This window comes from Orycteropus afer, unplaced genomic scaffold (assembly GCF_000298275.1).
Source record: "Orycteropus afer afer isolate SDZICR_OR568_19922 unplaced genomic scaffold, OryAfe1.0 scaffold00163, whole genome shotgun sequence".
Classification (NCBI taxonomy): domain Eukaryota; kingdom Metazoa; phylum Chordata; class Mammalia; order Tubulidentata; family Orycteropodidae; genus Orycteropus; species Orycteropus afer.
Genome location: NW_006921750.1, coordinates 3781871 through 3800216, shown reverse-complemented (window position 1 = coordinate 3800216; position 18346 = coordinate 3781871). Strand labels below are relative to the sequence as shown.

General features: G+C 41.3%; 1 protein-coding gene across 1 annotated transcript in view; it reads right to left on the bottom strand.

Annotated features, from left to right (window-relative positions):
• Window positions 1–16171, bottom strand: part of NRG3 (neuregulin 3) — a 2137828-nt gene extending 2121657 nt beyond the window's left edge. Inside the window, exon 1 of the mRNA XM_042781740.1 lies at window positions 15343–16171. Coding sequence (XP_042637674.1) covers window positions 15343–16171 — 829 coding nt within the window. The remainder of the gene's footprint in view (window positions 1–15342) is intronic.
• Window positions 16172–18346: the final 2175 nt, after the last annotated feature.

Here is an 18346-nt window from a genome sequence, read left to right as displayed (position 1 = left end):
TGTGGTAAACTGTGGTCAATGACCTGAGACAAAGTATATGTGAACTGCTGTATGGAAAGTGAATTTGCTATGTAAATGTTCACCCAAATCACAATAAATTAAAAATAAATAAATAAATTATAAAAAAAGAAAGAATACAACCTTGACACACTCCCTTTTTGATTTTGAACCATGCAGTATACCCTTGTTCTCTTCAAATGACAACTTCCTGATTTATGTACAGGTTCCTCATGAGTACAATCAAGTTCTCCCATACTTCAAACAAATAAACCACTATTGCTCCAGGCCAGTCCAATTAGCTGAAGGCATAAACCTTTCCTTGCCATTGTGGAAGTTAACAGTAGAGACACTACTCACCACAGAACTCAGATACAGAAGGGCTATCAGGCAGGGGTAGGCAGGAGGTCCTGCTGTTCTCCCAAGCAGCATGATCTACCTGACCTTTTGCTTTAGGGTTAACATTTTTGTGTTATCTATTCATTTAGAAGTATTAAAACTCCTTCAACTTTTACAATGCTCAGCCATTTGCAGAGAATGGTAGGAAACATTTCATTACTTACCATAAATTACTTAGAGCCACTCTTGTTGAAAGTTGAGCAAAATGCAGTGCCACAGGAGGTTATTTAGAAGCTTACAAAACTAAGTGTTGAAGGGGAAACCCAGATTCAATGCTGACTTTGTTAAAACCCTAATCTACAGCTTTGCTGCCTTCCTTTCAAAAATCTTGTCTTGACCAAATACACAAAGACCTAAAGAAATAACAAAATTAATTCATCTTTAAGTCAATAAACTGAAAATATCCCAAGCAAATAACAGTAATATGTGTCAGATGCTTATTATAAATTTCAACACTAGTGAAAATTATCTGATCAGTGTAAAATACAGAAGAAGAGATGCCCCTGGCTATCAATCAATTTAACAATGTATCCTACATAGTGTTATAACCCCCTATCTGGTAACAACAACCAAAAGAGCCAACAAGAGTAATGAATCTGCTTCTAACCTGAAGGTTCTTCTTTAAACTGATGTAAAGAAAGACTATGGAAAGAAAACAAAGTGGATATGTAAATGATGGGTGTGGTTGCCCTTACAAGATAGCAGCCTCCTCTTCTCATACAGCTCCCTGGGGGCTCCACATGCAGAAACCTTTTCCCCCTCGTCTCTCCCCAACTGGTGAGTGCAGACAATGGGGTTGCTTTGTGAATGCTATGCAACATCAGCAACATCCCAAAAGATGCTGAGTGGCTTCTGGGAAGAGGACCACAGATGTAACCCAGAGGGTGATGTAGCAATGAATTCATAAGATTTTTGCCTTTGAAAAAGCTAAAGGCAGTCACAGTTTAATTTAGGTGAAGCAATAAAATCAAGCTGCTTCTTGTTATATTCTCCTTGTACCACTACTTGAAAATTTTTAGATATTTGAAAGCTGCTATTTTGGCTTAAATCTAGAGCTGTGTTTATGTGACTATGGAAGAACTAAACATCCTTAAAAATGTCGATTCTATTGCTGTTAGCAGCATTTTGAAAAGGCATTGGAATGAAGTCAATGCTTAAATATATTCAGCACAAATCAAAAAACCTATCTTTAAATGATTTCTGATAAGTTAGCCTTTGAGAACATATAGAATTTGCTGCTCATTCCTTTCTCCAAGTCATACTGGAGACCTTGCATCTTATGAAAAACCATAGAAATCTTGTCACTTTCTTACACCAACAGCATGGCAGCCTAGTTAGGTCCTCCCAAACCCTCCTTCCTCCACCAGGCCCTGCCCTAAAGTTGAGGTGAGGCTGCTCATCTATTCCTTAGAAAAACCCTCTCTACCTACCAGCCTAGACCCTTACCACCTCCCAGATCTTTGGGCTTATATAAATTCCTACAGTTGGACTCCTTTCTCCTTTTCTCTGCCTAAACAAATTCTCCCTTGAAATCACCTAAGCCTACTTTGATCAATACTCTCTGAAATGACCTGAGAGACTTTTCAGCTGGAATTTTACCTTTTGCAATTATTTAAGGGAGGCTAAGTGGTGCAACGGTTAAGTGTTCAATGGCTAATGAAAAGGTTTGGAGATCTGCTCCCAGAAAGATTATAGCCTGGAAAATACTATGGGGAAGTTCCACTGTAACACACGGTCATTATGAGTCAAAAATCGACTTGAGGGCATTTAACAACAATAACCCTTAATCGTTCTCTAGTGCCTATATATGCTCTGGTATTCTCAGCAAAACCCTAAATGCAGATTATGTTTTGTGTATCATGCCCTGTAATACGCATATAACTGTGAAGTCACTTTCAGGACAGAAATATAGCTTTACATGTATAAAATGTCTGAAGAATGTAGTAACTTCACCCTGTATCAGAAACACTCTATAAAGTATCAAAGAAGAGTTTATTTAATACAAGTGTAAGTCATCCACTCAAAAAGGCTTAAATCAAAAGGATTGTCTACTCTATGTGGTTGCTAACTAGGCTGGGAACCTGAAAAGTAATGGCTGAGGCTATAGACCCTGTTAGGATCTATTAGACTGTGATGCTTGGAGAACAAACACTCAGAGCTATGACCTGCTATCAGCGAATGGAAAAATGCACATTCTCAGGCCACCATCCAGCTAGCATAAAGTGGGAAGGCTAATGAAATTCTTTGAAAGAATCTTTTACCTCAGTTTTGTACTGATGAAATCCAAAGAGGGGTCACTATGAGTCAGATCTGACTTGACGGCACATAACAATAACATATAACATACCTACAGAAAGCACACGATGAAATTTTAGAAACTGAACTCACCCACATAACCAGTGTCCAGATCAAAAAGTAGAAAATTGTCAATAACCCAAATATAACCCACCTCAAGTCCCCTTCATGTCACTACCCACCTCCTTTCCAAAGATAATAACTCTTGTCTTCCAACTTTTGAATCTTATATAAATTGAATCTTATTTTTTTCTAGCTCTTACTCACCACTGTACTTGTGAGATACTATGAAAGACTATGAATACAACTCATCACCAAATCAAAGAGCCATGTGCTCTATAAATTACCACTTTGCACTGACCTGTGAAATGTATTTATCTATACTCCAACCACCTAACTTATTATGAGAATAAATATCTTGTGATTCTGTAGGAAGTATACAATCCACTAAATCTTCGAATCACTCATCCCACCAACTGGTATTTGATCTAAACTCTCCTTCTCTACAAATTAAACTTTGTTTTGTCCAGGGCTTCTAATTAGCTTACTCCGGTTTGACCCCCTACTGAGAATTTGTATTTCTACCCCAAATATACAAAAAAAAAAAAACCCCAAACTCACTGCCCTGGAGTCTATTGTGATTCACGGTGACCCTGAGGCAGTATCTCTATGGAAGTAGACTGCCCAGTCTTCCTTCCAAGGAGTGGCTGGTGGGTTTGAACTGCCAGCCTTCTGGTTAGTAGTAAAATACCTTAGCCACTGTGCCACCAGAGCTCCCTCCCCAAATAAACTGAATCAGAATCTACATTTAACAAGGTGATTCTTATAGAGCCCCTGGGGATCTTGTTATAATGTAGATGTTGGTTCAGTATATCTTGGACGGAAATGCAAATTCTCAGTAGGAGGTCAAACCAGAATGAACTGATTTAAAGCCCTGGTTTTATCCATTCACTTGATCTTTGAAACAGACAGGTCACTGGTTAGTATACACACAACTGATTGATTTCCAGGGGCTGAAATCTGCAGACTGAAAGAACCATTATGTAACTCATTAAACTCCCATCTTCCTTACCCTTTTAAGGTCAAGGATAATAATCAAAGGCTCAAGATAAGACATCCTGACTTCAATAAAGTATTACTTCCCATGAGCAAATGGAAATGTGTTTGTATTTCTACACATCTGCATTTCACAGCAAGAACACTCACTCAGTCAATACTTAATACTGATACCACCAGTTACAACATAAAGTCTAAGGGTGAAAAACTCTTCAGAGAACCAAGACCAATAATTTATTTCAAAAGCTTACTCTTTATCTTTTCAAAGTGGTAGTAACTTTTTATTAGAGCTAATTAGTGACAATAACTAAAATTCAGAAAATACAAAAAGTGCAATAAATTAAATAGCACCCTACTGTACAATCCAGAAAGAACTACTGTCAACTGTTTCATTTGAATATGTTGTGTTGCTGTTAGATGCCATCGAGTCAACTCCTACTCACAGTGACCCTATGTACAACAGAATAAAACACTGCCCAGTCCTGTGGCAGCCTCACAATCCTTGCTACAGATAGATAGATAGATAGATAGATAGATAGATAGATAGATAGACAGACAGACAGACAGACTATATATTAATCTATATATCCATCTACATTGATATAACTGCCATCTTACATAATTTTCTATCCAATGAATCCGATCTTAATATTATCTAAAAAGCATTTTTGAACATGCATAATAATATTTAAAACACAACTTGATTAATGGCTTTGTAACCCCTCCTTGGGTTTCTGAGGCAGTATCACTATGGAAGTAGATTGCCCAACCTTCCTTCCCAGGAGTGGCTGATGGGTTCGAACCACCAGCCTTCTGGTTAGCAGTCAAATGCCTTAGGTACTACGCCACCAGAGCTCCCATTCATTACATACTTAAATTTTTATTTTACCTATTACCTATTTTCACCTAAAACATACAAATGTACATTCATTTATTATTTGGCTGTAAAGTCAAGACTTCTCTCTGAGTAAATATCTGCCCTCTTTTTTGTACCAAACCACATCCATAATGTATCCTCTGATTTTAAGTTTCAATTTATTGTGGAGTCAAAAGTTAAAGCCACACGTGAAATAGTTTAAGTATCAATTCCTTATGGATATGTAAATATACTCTTCCATACACTTTTACAGTTAGCTTGCCCACAACTTTTTTTTTTTCTCTCCAGTGACTTATCTTTATGAAGCATGTCTAAGAAATGACAATTAATTCACTGATTTGGATATATTTAAATACAGTAGCTAATTACTATAACAAAAACAACTTGCAGAAACAGATTTGAGAACTAATATCTTGTGAGCACCTCTCATTTGGTGAAGGCAGAGGCTCTATCAGCTGCAACTGTTCAGTATGTGTGGGCATTTGTCAGGTTTTTTATATAGAAATAGAGCACATCACACTGGAAAGTTAGTTAAATATCATTCACTCAAGATAGTGTTCATTATAAACATTTCTGCACCCCATTTTAATTTTTTCTTATTCACAAAACTTCACATTTTGCCATTATGCTGAAGAAAGCTTTTGTTTAATATAGTTGGGCAAGCAATCCAGCTACCCCTTTTCTATGAGTACAGTTGTCTTTATTGGGCTGGGGAGTCATTCATAGTCTTAAGGAGTCTTAATTTCCTGACATTAGTCTTCCTATCCTAAGTAATGCACTTCAACACTGAAAATACCATGCATGGACTGTAAGAAGAATGAACAAATCTACCTTGGAGGAAGTATATCTGGAATGCTCCTTAGAAGCAAGAATGGCGAGATTTCATTTCTCATACTCTGGTCATGTTGTCAGAAGGGACTAGGGCCTTGAGAAGGATACCAGGCTTAGTAAATTAGAGGGTTAGAGAAAAAGGGGAAGATGGATTGAAACAGTGGATGTAACAATAGGCTCAAGCAAAGCAAAGATTATGAGGATGGCACCAGACCAGGCAGAGTTTCATTCAGGTGTATACAAGGTCTCTATGAGTCAAACTCAACTCAAAGGCACCTAACATCCTAACTTCAGCATGGCAACCTGATCTTAGTGTTTCACTTATTACCATTTTCTTCTCTGGAGTATGCAAAGTAACAACCACAATCATCCTTAAGTTACACGAAAAAGATATCTTTTCTTTTCACTAAAAAGATTCTTGCTATACAGATATATCCAACAGGTAAATGATAACTTCAGTTGGGATATTCTTGGCAGACTTCTGGGTCTCACCAAGATCTCTCATCCTACAACTGTTAAACAATCAGTGTGGTCACCTTGGAGTAAAGCCACAAGAGGGAATTCAGATGTTCTGAGAGGTTATAATACCCAAAATGCATATAGTAGGGTTGGTATTTTTGTGTTTGTGGCACTGAAAGGTTATCACTTTAAGTTCCCTGACACATTTCCACTGGCCAGTGTCAGCATATGATGTGGCATCTACTGTAAACAAAAGCTCATTTGGAATAGGCAGGGAAGAAGGTAACGTAGTGCCTAACCCATTTGATAGCGTAGTGCCTAAGGCATTTGACTGCTAACCAGAAGACTGGAGGTTCAAACACAACAGCCATTCCTTGGAAGGAAGGTTGGGCAATCTACCTCCATAGCGATACCATCTCAGAAACCCAAGGATGGGTTGCTATGAGTTGGATCCGACTCCTCGGCAGTGTGTTTTGTGTTTGTTTAGGAAGAAGAGAAAGTCTGTATCTATTTTCTGTCATTGTTATATTAGACCACCTCACAAGAAGCCATAGGAGAAAATAGAAAGTTAAGGTGATCGTGGAATGGAAATTTAGAGGAATAAATTATCTTTTGTTGAAACATCTTCTGAGTTTTTCCTTGAACTAAAACTCAGAGGAATTTCTTTGTTTATAAAGGCTCCGCTTTACCAGGACAGGGAAGAGATAGGGCAAATCAGCCACTTACGGATTTTATAATGCTAAATACCACTGTCTGTATGCCTAGTGTATGAAAGAGATAATGTACACAGATATGGCAACACTGTATGCAAGCGTGAAGAAAGAATGATTGGGGTGTCAAGAAATTACCTGTAAAACCATCCTTCTGATAATCCAAGCAATAAAATTTTGGATATACTATATAACATATACTATATTATCCATAAGCCCAGCTCAACTATATGTATGGTTGAGATAATCATACCTAGGTATGATTGCCTTTGAGCCTTGAGTCCTTGTTTCAATAAATAAATGAGATGCGTTGAAAGTGCTGGCCTTCCTGGCACACAGTAATCCACTAATCACAACTCTCAATTTTATCATTGCCTAAATTCTCAAGCTCTTCCAAGATTGAGTGCCCACATTTATAAAAATTCAAGGCACAGAAATCAGAAGAGAATCTGATTCCAAAATAATTATGAGGGTGATGCTACGTTTTAATCATCTCCTAACTTCCTGGAAAATCACAGGAGTATCATAACGTGCCAGAGTCGTATGTCATCATGTGAAGGATATTGTAGGAAGTACACTGATATGTTCAAGAATTCTTATCAAATGTATAACATAAAAATTCTATTTTCATTACCATGACCATAATGCATTAACACACATGTATTCAGGTATTTAAAACAGTAATAATAATAAAGCTCTTATAGTCTATATTGCATCCAAAATATATATACACTATCATTTCTAGGAATAAGGCCTCAAAGATGAAATCTTATCATTGCAGGTAGATAAAATTCTATTACTAAAATTAATTCTGAATTCTTTTTGCAGGTTTGCTCTTGACTAATCCTCTTTTTTATGCCTAGGATTGGCAATCTAGAATGTTTGAAAGATCCCCGATCCATGTTGGAAAATAAGGCTTATTGCCAAATAAATAAATAATGCTTTGAAATGTACTTTAAGAGGAAGTTCCAACACAGACTTAAAGCAAGATGTTTTCAAAATATTAATATTAAAGTTTTCCAAAGCACAAAGGGGGAGTTCTGGTGGCATGACAGTATCTAAGGCATTTGACTGCTAACCAGAACGCTGGTGGTTCAAACCCAACAACCACTCCTAGGGAGAAAGATTGGGCAATCTACTTCCGTAGAGATACCACCTTGGAAACCCAAGGAGGGGTCGCTATGAGCCGCAGTCCAGTCGACTCAACAGCAGTGAGTTTGTTTGTTTGTTTGTTTGTTTTGGAAAGTGCAAAGGCATAAACCTCAAAGAGCCCTGATGAATGCAAGCAACTTACTAACCCTTTGGAGCCTGAATCACAGCAACTCCTACATTAACAGGGGAATAGGCTGCAATGAAGGAGTTCTGGTGGTGCAGTGCCTAAGACATTTGACTGCTACCCAGAAGGTTCGTGGTTCAAACCCACCAGCTGCTCGACAGAAGGAAGATGGGGCAATCTACTTCTGTAAAGATTTATTGCCTCGAAAACCCAATGGGGGTTGTTATGAGTTGGAATCAACTCGATGGCAGTGAGTTTGGTTCTTTTGGTTCTAGGCTTCATTGTACATATTGCTTATTGTTACTCAAGTTCTACCCAAACTCCAAAGGCTAATGACAATAAGAGACTATGGGGATGGCACAAGAGAGAGCTTTGGGCCATTCTTATTTTTATCAAGAATCTTCAGATAATTAATTTTATTCTCTTTCATAAATCTGTGTTCAAAACAGACTTTTAAAAGCATCTACCAAACAAAGCAGAGCTCTGGTAGTGTAGTACGTAAGGCACTTTGACTGTTAACCAGAAGGCTGGCGGTTCAAACCCACCAGCCACTCCTCGGAAGGAAGGCTGGGCAATCTACTTCCGTAGCAATACCACCTCAGAAATGCACAGAGGGGTTGCTGAGTCAGGTCCGACTCAACAGCACACAATCACAACAACCACCACCACCAAACAAAGAATAGGAAATAGAGAGCTCCACATTTACTAAACTTCCAAGGTGGTTTGAAGCATATTTCCACACTATATTCTATTGTATGTGCTAGGTTATCAGAGAAGGATGTAAGAAAAACCCAAAAGGACACAAGAACAATAATCTCTCACTGTGATAAAAGAGTCCTCAAGGTAGGTAGCAACCTAGCTCCAATTTATCAACAATCTAATGGCCTAATAAGGAGCTCTGGTAGCATAGTGGCTAAAAGCACTTGACTGCTAACCAGAAGGCTGGCGGTTCAAACCCACCAGCCACTCCTCGGAAGGAAGGTTGGGCAATCCTACTTCCGTAGTGATACTGCCTCAGAAACCCAAGGAGAGGTCGCTATGAGTCGGGGGCTGACTCGACGGCATATAACAACAACAACAACAATGGCCTAATATACTCTTGGATAAAAACAACCAGTCTATCCATTTCCCATATCTCTTGACATAAAAAAATTAATGTTTTTCAGCTTATAAGCTCTTCTTGCAAACAGCTCAAACAGATTTTTTACAATGGTCTCATTATCACAGAGAAACTAAGTTAAAGTTCAGAGAGACTAAGTTGGCTTCTCAAGCTTAAACAGCTGTCACAGAATGTGAGGCTACAAGACATCTTACACAAACCCTTGTTGCTTTTCAATGCTGCATAGGGTCTAAAGAAGGCAACAGAAAATATTTTAGGGCCGATTCACAATTTTAATACCATTATATTCTGAAGTGAACACTTTCTTAACCTATCTCCCCTTAATCAGCTTGCTGTCATAATCTTCCTTCACCACTAACCACTGCAAGGTGATCATTTCACAGCTACCATGTCACATCCAAGGAATCCTGCACACACCACCTCTAAACAGCCAGCTGAGCGGTGTGCTTAACAGCACTCAGATATGATAACAAACCTGTTGATGCCATTTGTTCTTATTATAATTATATAACTTAGGAAAAGATAGTTGCAGTTTCTATTAAAATGTAGTTAAACATTTTGCAGAGACTCCAAACGCGTTGTTTAAATGTAACAAAAAAAAAAAAGTAGAAGAAGAAGAATCAAGGTACTTTGAATTACATAGCAAGATATATATAGGAGTCCCAGGGTAGGAATTATATGCTAGGATCTCTGAGGAATCTGCACTGAGATTCCTCCAACATTGTTGTTAAAGAAGAAACAGGAAATGATAGGTACGGCTTAAGTAAGCTAAAAAAAAAAGTTAGACTCAAACCAGTAACCTTGGCCTTATATCAAGACAGGGGAGTATGGATGCTGCATAGGTTTTCTTTAATTTCTTGTATTTTTAATTTTTGCTTCTGTAAACATTTAAATTAGTCAATTAACTAACAGCTTTGCGATGCCCCATATAGATGTTCAGTAATTATTCATTAAAAGAAAATAAAAAACTGAAACTCATGACATGTATTATGAAAACAATGTAATGATGTGAATGCGTATAATAGCTTACGTTCAATTGTCCAACTGTGTTGTTGAATCAGATGACAGACATGACCAAAATTGATATGATTTGTATAACAATTTATGTGGGAAAACAAATGCCCATTCGTTTTCCATTAATGGGGAAAAAAGGCATCAAAACAAGTTAACAACTCAATTACTTAAGTGGGTAGCAATTTTTCTTTTTGTTTTCCTGAACTCTCTCTATCAACTGGTCAACAATCCAACATGTCTCACTTAAAGGGTTAACTTTTAAAAGAAATTCAAACTGCATGGAAATATTAATTCTAACTGAATTTTTTTTTAAGGACAACTATTTGTAATATATCCTAACGCATAAACGGCTTTTTTTTAATTTTAAAAAAAAAGAGCCTTTAAGGAGTCCTCAGACAGAACCACAGTCCAATAGCATAAAAGACTTGTTAGGTATGAGTGCATGAGGTCTTCAGTGAAAAAGTGGTGAAAATGGAAGAACAAACTAAATGTTCTAGGGTTTACATTATTGCATGAATTGGAAACACCTCTGTAGGTAGTTTTTATTCTATTACAAAGCTTCAAATCGAGTCTGTTTCTCCCTCATCTTCACTATGTACATGGTTCTGTGAGGAAGTCTTTCGTAGGTATAGCCAAGCAAAATTTCTAGGCTCTCAAAAGGTCTAAGTGGTATTTGTCAGTGCCTCACCCAACACATGGGTCTGAGGATAAAAACACATTCAAAGGAAGAAAAATGAATTTCAGCTCTATTCACAAGCAATTCACATGCATTTTGAAGACTGAGATTTATGGCTCATCCTTTGCTCTTACATATTTCAGGGCCAACTTCCATGTTCCTTTTTCGACAGAGCAAATAGAATATTGAGATATATTTGGCATTAGATATGAGGCGTTATGAAGAAAGAATTTCCACAAAAGGAACAGGATAAAATCAGCTTTATCTTCCTGGTGGAATAGAGAGGAAGCAGGACTGAGCATGTACTTCTCATGACGAGACACGAGAGAGATCTTGTTCCTCTATACACTGAATCTATCAGTATGGCTCTGATTTCAAACTCACTCCTAGCACTCTGCTTAAGGCTCAACCTGGGTATAGAAAAGCTGGGCTCTTTAGTGATGGTCAGAAGTTGTGAAAAACCAATTTTGGTGGTTTTTTTTTTTTCTCTTTCATTTCTTTTTCTTTCCTTACAACCTTGTGAATCAACATTGTGTACTAAAAAAGACTATCCAGGAAATAGCACAAATATAAGAGTGACTGAATTCATGTATCAAATCTGCAAAAGTGGCATCACCATCTCCAATTCCTTATCTCAGTTTATGAGAAACTGGGAAAAGAATAAAAGCTTAAATCACAGTATTTGCAGCACAAGTGTTGAAAGAATGAAATTGTATAGTATAACTGATCAAAGCAAGAAAATCTCCTAATCCTGTATTAAGGCCAAAGGAAATCAAAACATACTCAGGTTGCAGCATGTGTTCATTAAAAAAAAAAAAAAAAAACTCTTCAGATTCAGATTTCATAGGGAAAACTGATCTCAGTCTGAATCCTCTAATTTTGGCTAGCAGGCAAGATTGGGGTCAGTCCCTCATATGCTGGAATTCCCTTTGAAGGCCTCAATTCATGCACATATATCAGTGTACAGAAGTAATTACACTTATATAAATTATAGCTGAGATGCTTATAAAGCAACCAAGAATACTTTTATTAAATTACTGAAGATGTTTAAAAAGAACAAATAGAAAATAGCAGGCATTATCAATGGCTATCTTAAAATAATAATAGGCGAGTTCTATTTAAATTTGAATCAGAATCCCTCCTACCACATTTAAACATCAGTAATACATTTTAATTTATTCACTAAATGCACTATTTAAGAATTGAGATCTTACTCACTAGAATTAACTTGCATAACTTCCAAATATGACTCAAAGAATAACATTAAACATGATTATTTGTCTACAGTATTTTAATTTGGCCAATGACTTTGATCTTTTACTTGCTAAGCACTTGTTTTGCCTGAGTAAAATAATTCCAAGTCTCTAAATCAATCCATATTTGCACTGACAATACTCTACAAATAGGTTTCAAGACTGAAAGCAAGCAAAATTGAAGGTGCTCTAAAAGGGAAGAGCTGTCTGTACAATGGTCAAAATCACTATTCCTCTGCAGTCTGCTGTGAACCTCTAGCTTGAAAAAATTGAAAATTAACCTACACTTGCAAATACAAAATGTTTCAAAGATGCTTTTGGCAAAATAATCTCTTAATGGTAACATGTTTAAAATGAGTAAGATGTTAAATATCTGAAGGGAAGGCAAGGACTGGCCATCTGGGAATCCAAGAGGTCCTAGTAACTTAGAAGAAACTTCTGGTCCAGCTAATGGCCTAAAGGATGGAAGATGGGAAGAGGAGAGTCAATTTCCACATCTTCTGACTTTCAGGCTCAATCTTTCTGTCTTCAATCCTACAGAAAATTAGAAACAATCCTCTGAACTGGGCCATCCCCTTAGTAAAAAATATCTTTTTGTTGCATAAACCTCATTATCCATTACCAACTTGTTATATTTCTAGTAAATCAGCTTTCTTCCCTCCAAAGATCTATGTTGCCTTTGTAGATATGATCCTTCTGATTGACCCTAGATAAATACAAAGACTTTCATTCTGTAAGCCTTGAGATGTTCAACTCAAGAGCAAAGACCATGACCATTAATGCATATGCTCAAAAAAAAAAGAAAAGAAAAGGAAAACCAGAAACAGAGCATCATCTTTAGCTGTCCTCAGGTGCTACAAAAAGGTCCATGAGTTTTAATTTAAAAAAAAAAGGAAAGGACATAACCCTATTAAAGACTGGAGGCAGGAGCTGGTGAAAAGGGGATTTCTCTCCTGAGACCCTTACTGATATAATCAAAACAAGTGAAAAATATGAAGGTCAGCTAATCAGGCCATTCTTCAGCCCACAATAAGTATTGTTGATAATCTCTCAAATGAAATCTTTATCTGATGAAATCTTGGATGAATGAAAGAAAAATCAAACTCATTTTTTTCTTTAAATTACCATACAACCTACCTATTTAAATTCCTCTTTTATGGAAACTGCATAATCTTCCTTTCATGAAAATCTCCCTTGTTGATATATGCAAACCAGGTCAAATACTGCTGGATTTGCGTACTTGTCTTTTATTTCTTAATTCAACTCCTCATTAAAGGTTGTAAAAAGAGAAAGAGCTGGATCTCAAATACACATAAAACAAATACTGCTTATATGTCTATGGGAACACTGACACTATTTACAGATTTTTTTTTTTTTTTTCCTTTTTCCTGGGGGCTCAATGCCCTGTCAATAATCATTACTTATTAAACAGGCTGCCATTCCCTTCTACACAGTGTAGGAACAGAGCCTGGTGGAGTAGGAATAATTACCTTCGTTTTTTCTCTAAAGACCTTTGGAATGGAAGGCAAGGAAATAAATTTAGAAAGAATATGAAATATCCCTATAATGTGTAACACACCCCCCCACACACACACACACATCTACAAGTTGGGATGATATAGACAATCCACTATTCCTATCAACTGCATAAGAAAAGGAGATAAAAATGCTGAGCATTTCAGGAGAGACACATACATTTCCAAGCCAGTAAATGTGCTCACACTTATATGCAAAAAGCCCTTTATTCCTCCACAGAACTCAGGCAAAATTTGTTGACATGAACCTCTAAACACCTCCTGAGAAAATGTGCTTTCAAAAATGACTGCTTTGGCCAAAGAAGAGAGAAGCAAATTACTGATTTAACTACCATTCTGGTTTGTGTCAGGCTTCTTCCTTCCCTTCTGTCTCCTAATTTATCTTCTAGCCTTTTTAGTTTTTCCCCAAATCCGAGTATGAACATGAAGGCTTTCTCAAACCGAGACTTTATCTATAAATACACTTAAAAAAAAAAAAAAAAAAAAAAAGTTTCAAAGACTAGCTAAAACCCAAGGTAAAATCAGCAATCAGGAGAATGCAAAATAACCAGATGACTGTAAGCAAACCTGGCATTCCCTACCAGCATTGAAGAGTTAATAAGGAGCCCTGTTCCTTTCCCCAGATGTTATGGCTCAAAATATAAATTTCATATAGAGACAACAAAACTAGACAGTGTTTGCAAATTAGCCTTGCACATAACTTGAACAGGCAGGCTAGGGGTTTGTCCTAAATAACCTTCACAGGTTGCACAAAGTGTTACCATATCCTGATCAATAATCGGATGAAAAAGGTTCCAGAGATTCCTTCAACAAGAACAAGGTGGAGCGAAAGGGATAAATTAATAACGTTACACATTTATGAAAATATGGAGAAACTATATACCTCTTATACAAATAAACAGAAAGCAATCATGGTTGGAGTACACACTGGCCAAGGCTGGCAGCAAAGAAGGTGAGGAGAAAGATGCTACAATCAAAAGAAGAGATGTTTCTAAAAGGCTGAGTGTTCTCAACCAGATGCACACAGAACTCTGTCGTATTCTGCCTGCATTTTCCAGGGGCTAAGGTTCAGACCCCACCTTTGGGAAACGAACAAAAGCAAACGCTTGGCATAGCTAAAAAAACTCCTCCATGGTCAGGACCAGCGGCGGTGGCTCTGCAGGGCTTCATTTTTATTTTCCCCCAGTTAACTGGATCTCTGCAGCCAGAGAATCAAATGTCTACACCTTGGAATGGCCATGGACACACTGTAGGGGCTCAGTTTAGCACTACCTCCCCAAATGGCTTCTAATTAACCCTTCCCAGTCCGAGCCCGGGTCAGGCTGGGGAAGTCTCCTGCTACATTCTACCAATGTCTTTATCAAACCAATACCACCACCCACGGACATAACTTCCCTTTGTGGCTAATCGTCAGTTTGCAGGTTCTTTTCTTTCTCCCCTCCCCACTGGCCTTTGAAAGGTCCTCCCTCCTCCCCGTCCCTCCAAAGGAGCAGCACTGGAGAATTCGCCAGCAGGTCTGCAGTGAGGAAGGACAGCACTCGCGTTAACCCCTTGAAGGGAGTTAGGAAATCTGTTCTCCTTTGGGACCCACTATAGTGTGGTCCATTAAACTAGACGACGCCCCTTTCTGCCGCTCCCGCCCCTCCCCCCCAGACACAGAACAGGCGGGCACATTTTCCCTCCTTTGGTCAGTTTTATCCAGCTCTGTACCCTAAACCTGAGTTGGGGGATGGGGGTAGGGCGGAATGTAGAAAATAAGCAGCAAGGGGTAAAGGAAGAAAGGAAAAAAGGAGAGCAGAAAAGTAAGGCAGGAGTAAATCACAGTTGAGACGCTGTTTACTTACGAAATTTGGGGCTGGTGTTAGTTTCTGGCGTAGTGGTGGTAGAGGAGGAGGAAGGAGAGGAGGAGGAAGAGGAGGAGGCGGCAGCATCCTGGAAGGGAGACAGGGTCCAGGAGGGAGTAGAGTCGTGAAGGTAGGAGGAGGTAGCATATGCCGCAGTGGGCCAGGAGGGCATTGCTTGGGTACTGGGGGTTCCTGGTATCGGGGGGCGGGAGCTTGGTGTGCTGCTGCTGAAGAAGGGGGATGTCGTGGACAGTACCGTCGGGGGGCCCGCAGTGTTCCGTGCAGTAGTGGAGCGCGGGCTGGCCCGAATGGGCACCCGGTGCCCTGGAAAGCGAGTGGGAGCCCGAGTGATGGTGGTCAGGCGCGTGCTAATCCGGTTGGGCGTCCGGGAGGAGGCGGCGCCGGCGGCGGAAGGGGTAGCAGGGGAAGTAGTCGATGTGGTCGTGGTGGTGGTCTCCATAGCCTTGGGGAAGGAACTGGGCTTGGAGAGGAAGAAGGGGTCCTGGCCCATCCCCTTCGAATCGACCAGGTCCGTGGGCACGTACTCTTTGACGGAGCCCACCACGATCCATTTGAGAAGCATGAGGCTGAGCCCCAGGCCGATGAAGCCGATGAACAGAGGTACCACGCACAGCCACGTCTGCTGCCGGTTCCACACGATGCAGTCGCTACAGCGTAACTCCCGGGGGGGTTCGACAGCCCCTTCGCCGCCGCCACTGTCCAGGCCCCCGCCTGCCGCCGCCGCAGCCGCCGCGGTACCTTCTTCGGCCGAGGCGGCGGCTGCCGAAGCGGCACCAGGTGGCGAGGCAGCGGCCGCGCCTTCACTCATCCTAGGAGCTGGTCTTCACCTTCGCCCCACGAGGGCCGCGCCAGAGGCATGGGGCCGAGCGGCCAGGCGGGCGCAGGCTCCGGCAGCAGCGAGCTCCGGCGCAGGCAGCGGCGGCGACGGCCGCATGCAAATCGGCTCCCTGCCCCCACGCCCCTCCCCCCGAGAGGCGGGCGGCGGGCGGAGAGAGAGCTCGGAGGAGGGGACGCGGCCGGGGAGGGGGAGGCGAGGAGCGCTAGCTGGGCGAGACGGCCCCTGGCGCCGGCCGGTCAGAGAGCAGCAGGGCGCGTCTGCAGCCAGCCAAGCGCCCTTCTGTGCACCGAGGCCCTGCTCCCGCAGCTCCTGCTGCTGCTGCTGCTGCCGCTGCCGCCTGCAGCGTGCGTGCGTTCTGCCCGCGCCGGCATCATCGTGCGCCGCCGGCCGCTCCCGGGTCACCCGCCCGCCGGTCTGCCCGCCTCTGGGCCTCCGCTGCCTTCAGGGACCGAGGCGGCCGGCCGCAAAGTGCCAGACACCAGCCCGCCGCATTCCGACACAAGGGCCGGCCTGGCCGCGGCCGCGTTTCTCGTTGGCTGCTTCGTGCGCTGGCGGCTAGGTACACCTGTTCTTTCGCGGGTCCGCAGCCAACCCTCGGACAGCGCTGCCCAGGAGAGACCAATCCGAGCGCAGCGCGGATGGCGAGCGGCTGGCTTACCTAGCTCACACAGCCGCGGCTTCGCGCTGCCGCCGCCGGCACCCGAGAATCCAACTCCAGCCGGCAGCACCGCGCTAGCCCGGCTCCGGGGATGCACGGACGCCCGCGATGGGTGCGTTCTCACCCGCCGCCAAAGGAACCCGATGAGCCACTGAGGCTTTGCAATCTCGCCGCGATGCCGCTGCTTGGTGAAGCGTAGGGACAGATAGCTGGCGGCCACGTCGGGGCTCTCGGGCACAGTGGACCTGAGTAGAAGGCGCTCAAGGCTGGCTCTGCCAGCCGGCCAGCGCCGGTGTGTGTGCGGAGCCAAGTCGCACTGACTGGGCTTTGCACAGAGTAGCGCCTCCCACAACACCTAATGGTGATTTCTTTATGCACACAAGACAAATAAATGATTCAAACACATCCTGTTTGGAAGTGTGTGGCAAAAACAGCTCTCAGCCTGATTGTGAGCTCGTCTCCTGTGCTGACCCAGAGGGGTAAGCGACTGACGATGCTGGGAGGAGGGGGCGTGTACGGGTGTTAGCGTGTTTGTGCGCCCCCATGCCAAATGACTGGTGTCACTGGGTGAAGAGCCACCTTTGCCTCTGCATTCCTGAAAGAGATGGTGTTGTAGCAGACGACCTTTGTACTATCAGATCTGGAAGTTATTTCCATGCCGATTTATGGTAATTTACCTTAAAAAAAAAAAGTATTGTCTTTAAATGTTGATGTACGGACATGTACACATGTCACAGGCTGCTAGTGAGAGACTCCATTGCTCGCTCCTTCCATCGGGTAGGGACGCGCCTGTGTACTTATATATCAGACTCAGGGTAGTACCTGCCTGGGGAGCAGGGAGAGGTATCAAGGAAGGACCGGGTAAAGGACAAGCACCAGCATGGTATGTGTTGATGGCAGAAAACCTCACTTGCCAAGTCTTCCCAGATTTCTTGGTCTAGGAAACCCGAGACGAGGTGTTTTTATTTACAAGGTCCAGAAATAAGAAGCAGAGGATGGCAGCCTCCTGATTCACCTTCCTGACCCTATCTGATCGGCACTGATGATAGAGACAATATTCACTTGTCCTGCACCAAAAGGAAAATTTCAAGGTATTCATTTTATTCACAGGTGGAGAGCTACACATTATACTGAAGAGACTGCAGGAGCAGGGGATACACTGAAACAGGAAACCCTTGAGATTTGCTGCCAACCAGAGTATTTCACACAGATATGGTTAATAAATTAATTTTGATGGCAGGAATGCAACTGTCACCTCTTTTGCTATCACAAGGAGACTTTTCCCATAGAAAAGCTTTTGATTTTTAGTTTGATATAACATGCTGTAATCAAGTGTGCTGAATATGGTTCCAAAAGCTGCAAATGAAAAAAAAAAAAAAAAAACACCACAAACACTTGAGTATGTTCCTTCAGCTTTCCAATAATGCAAAGTAAAGTCTTCTTAGGTAAAAATGGAGCCAATCTACTTTCTTCAGGACCTGAGCATT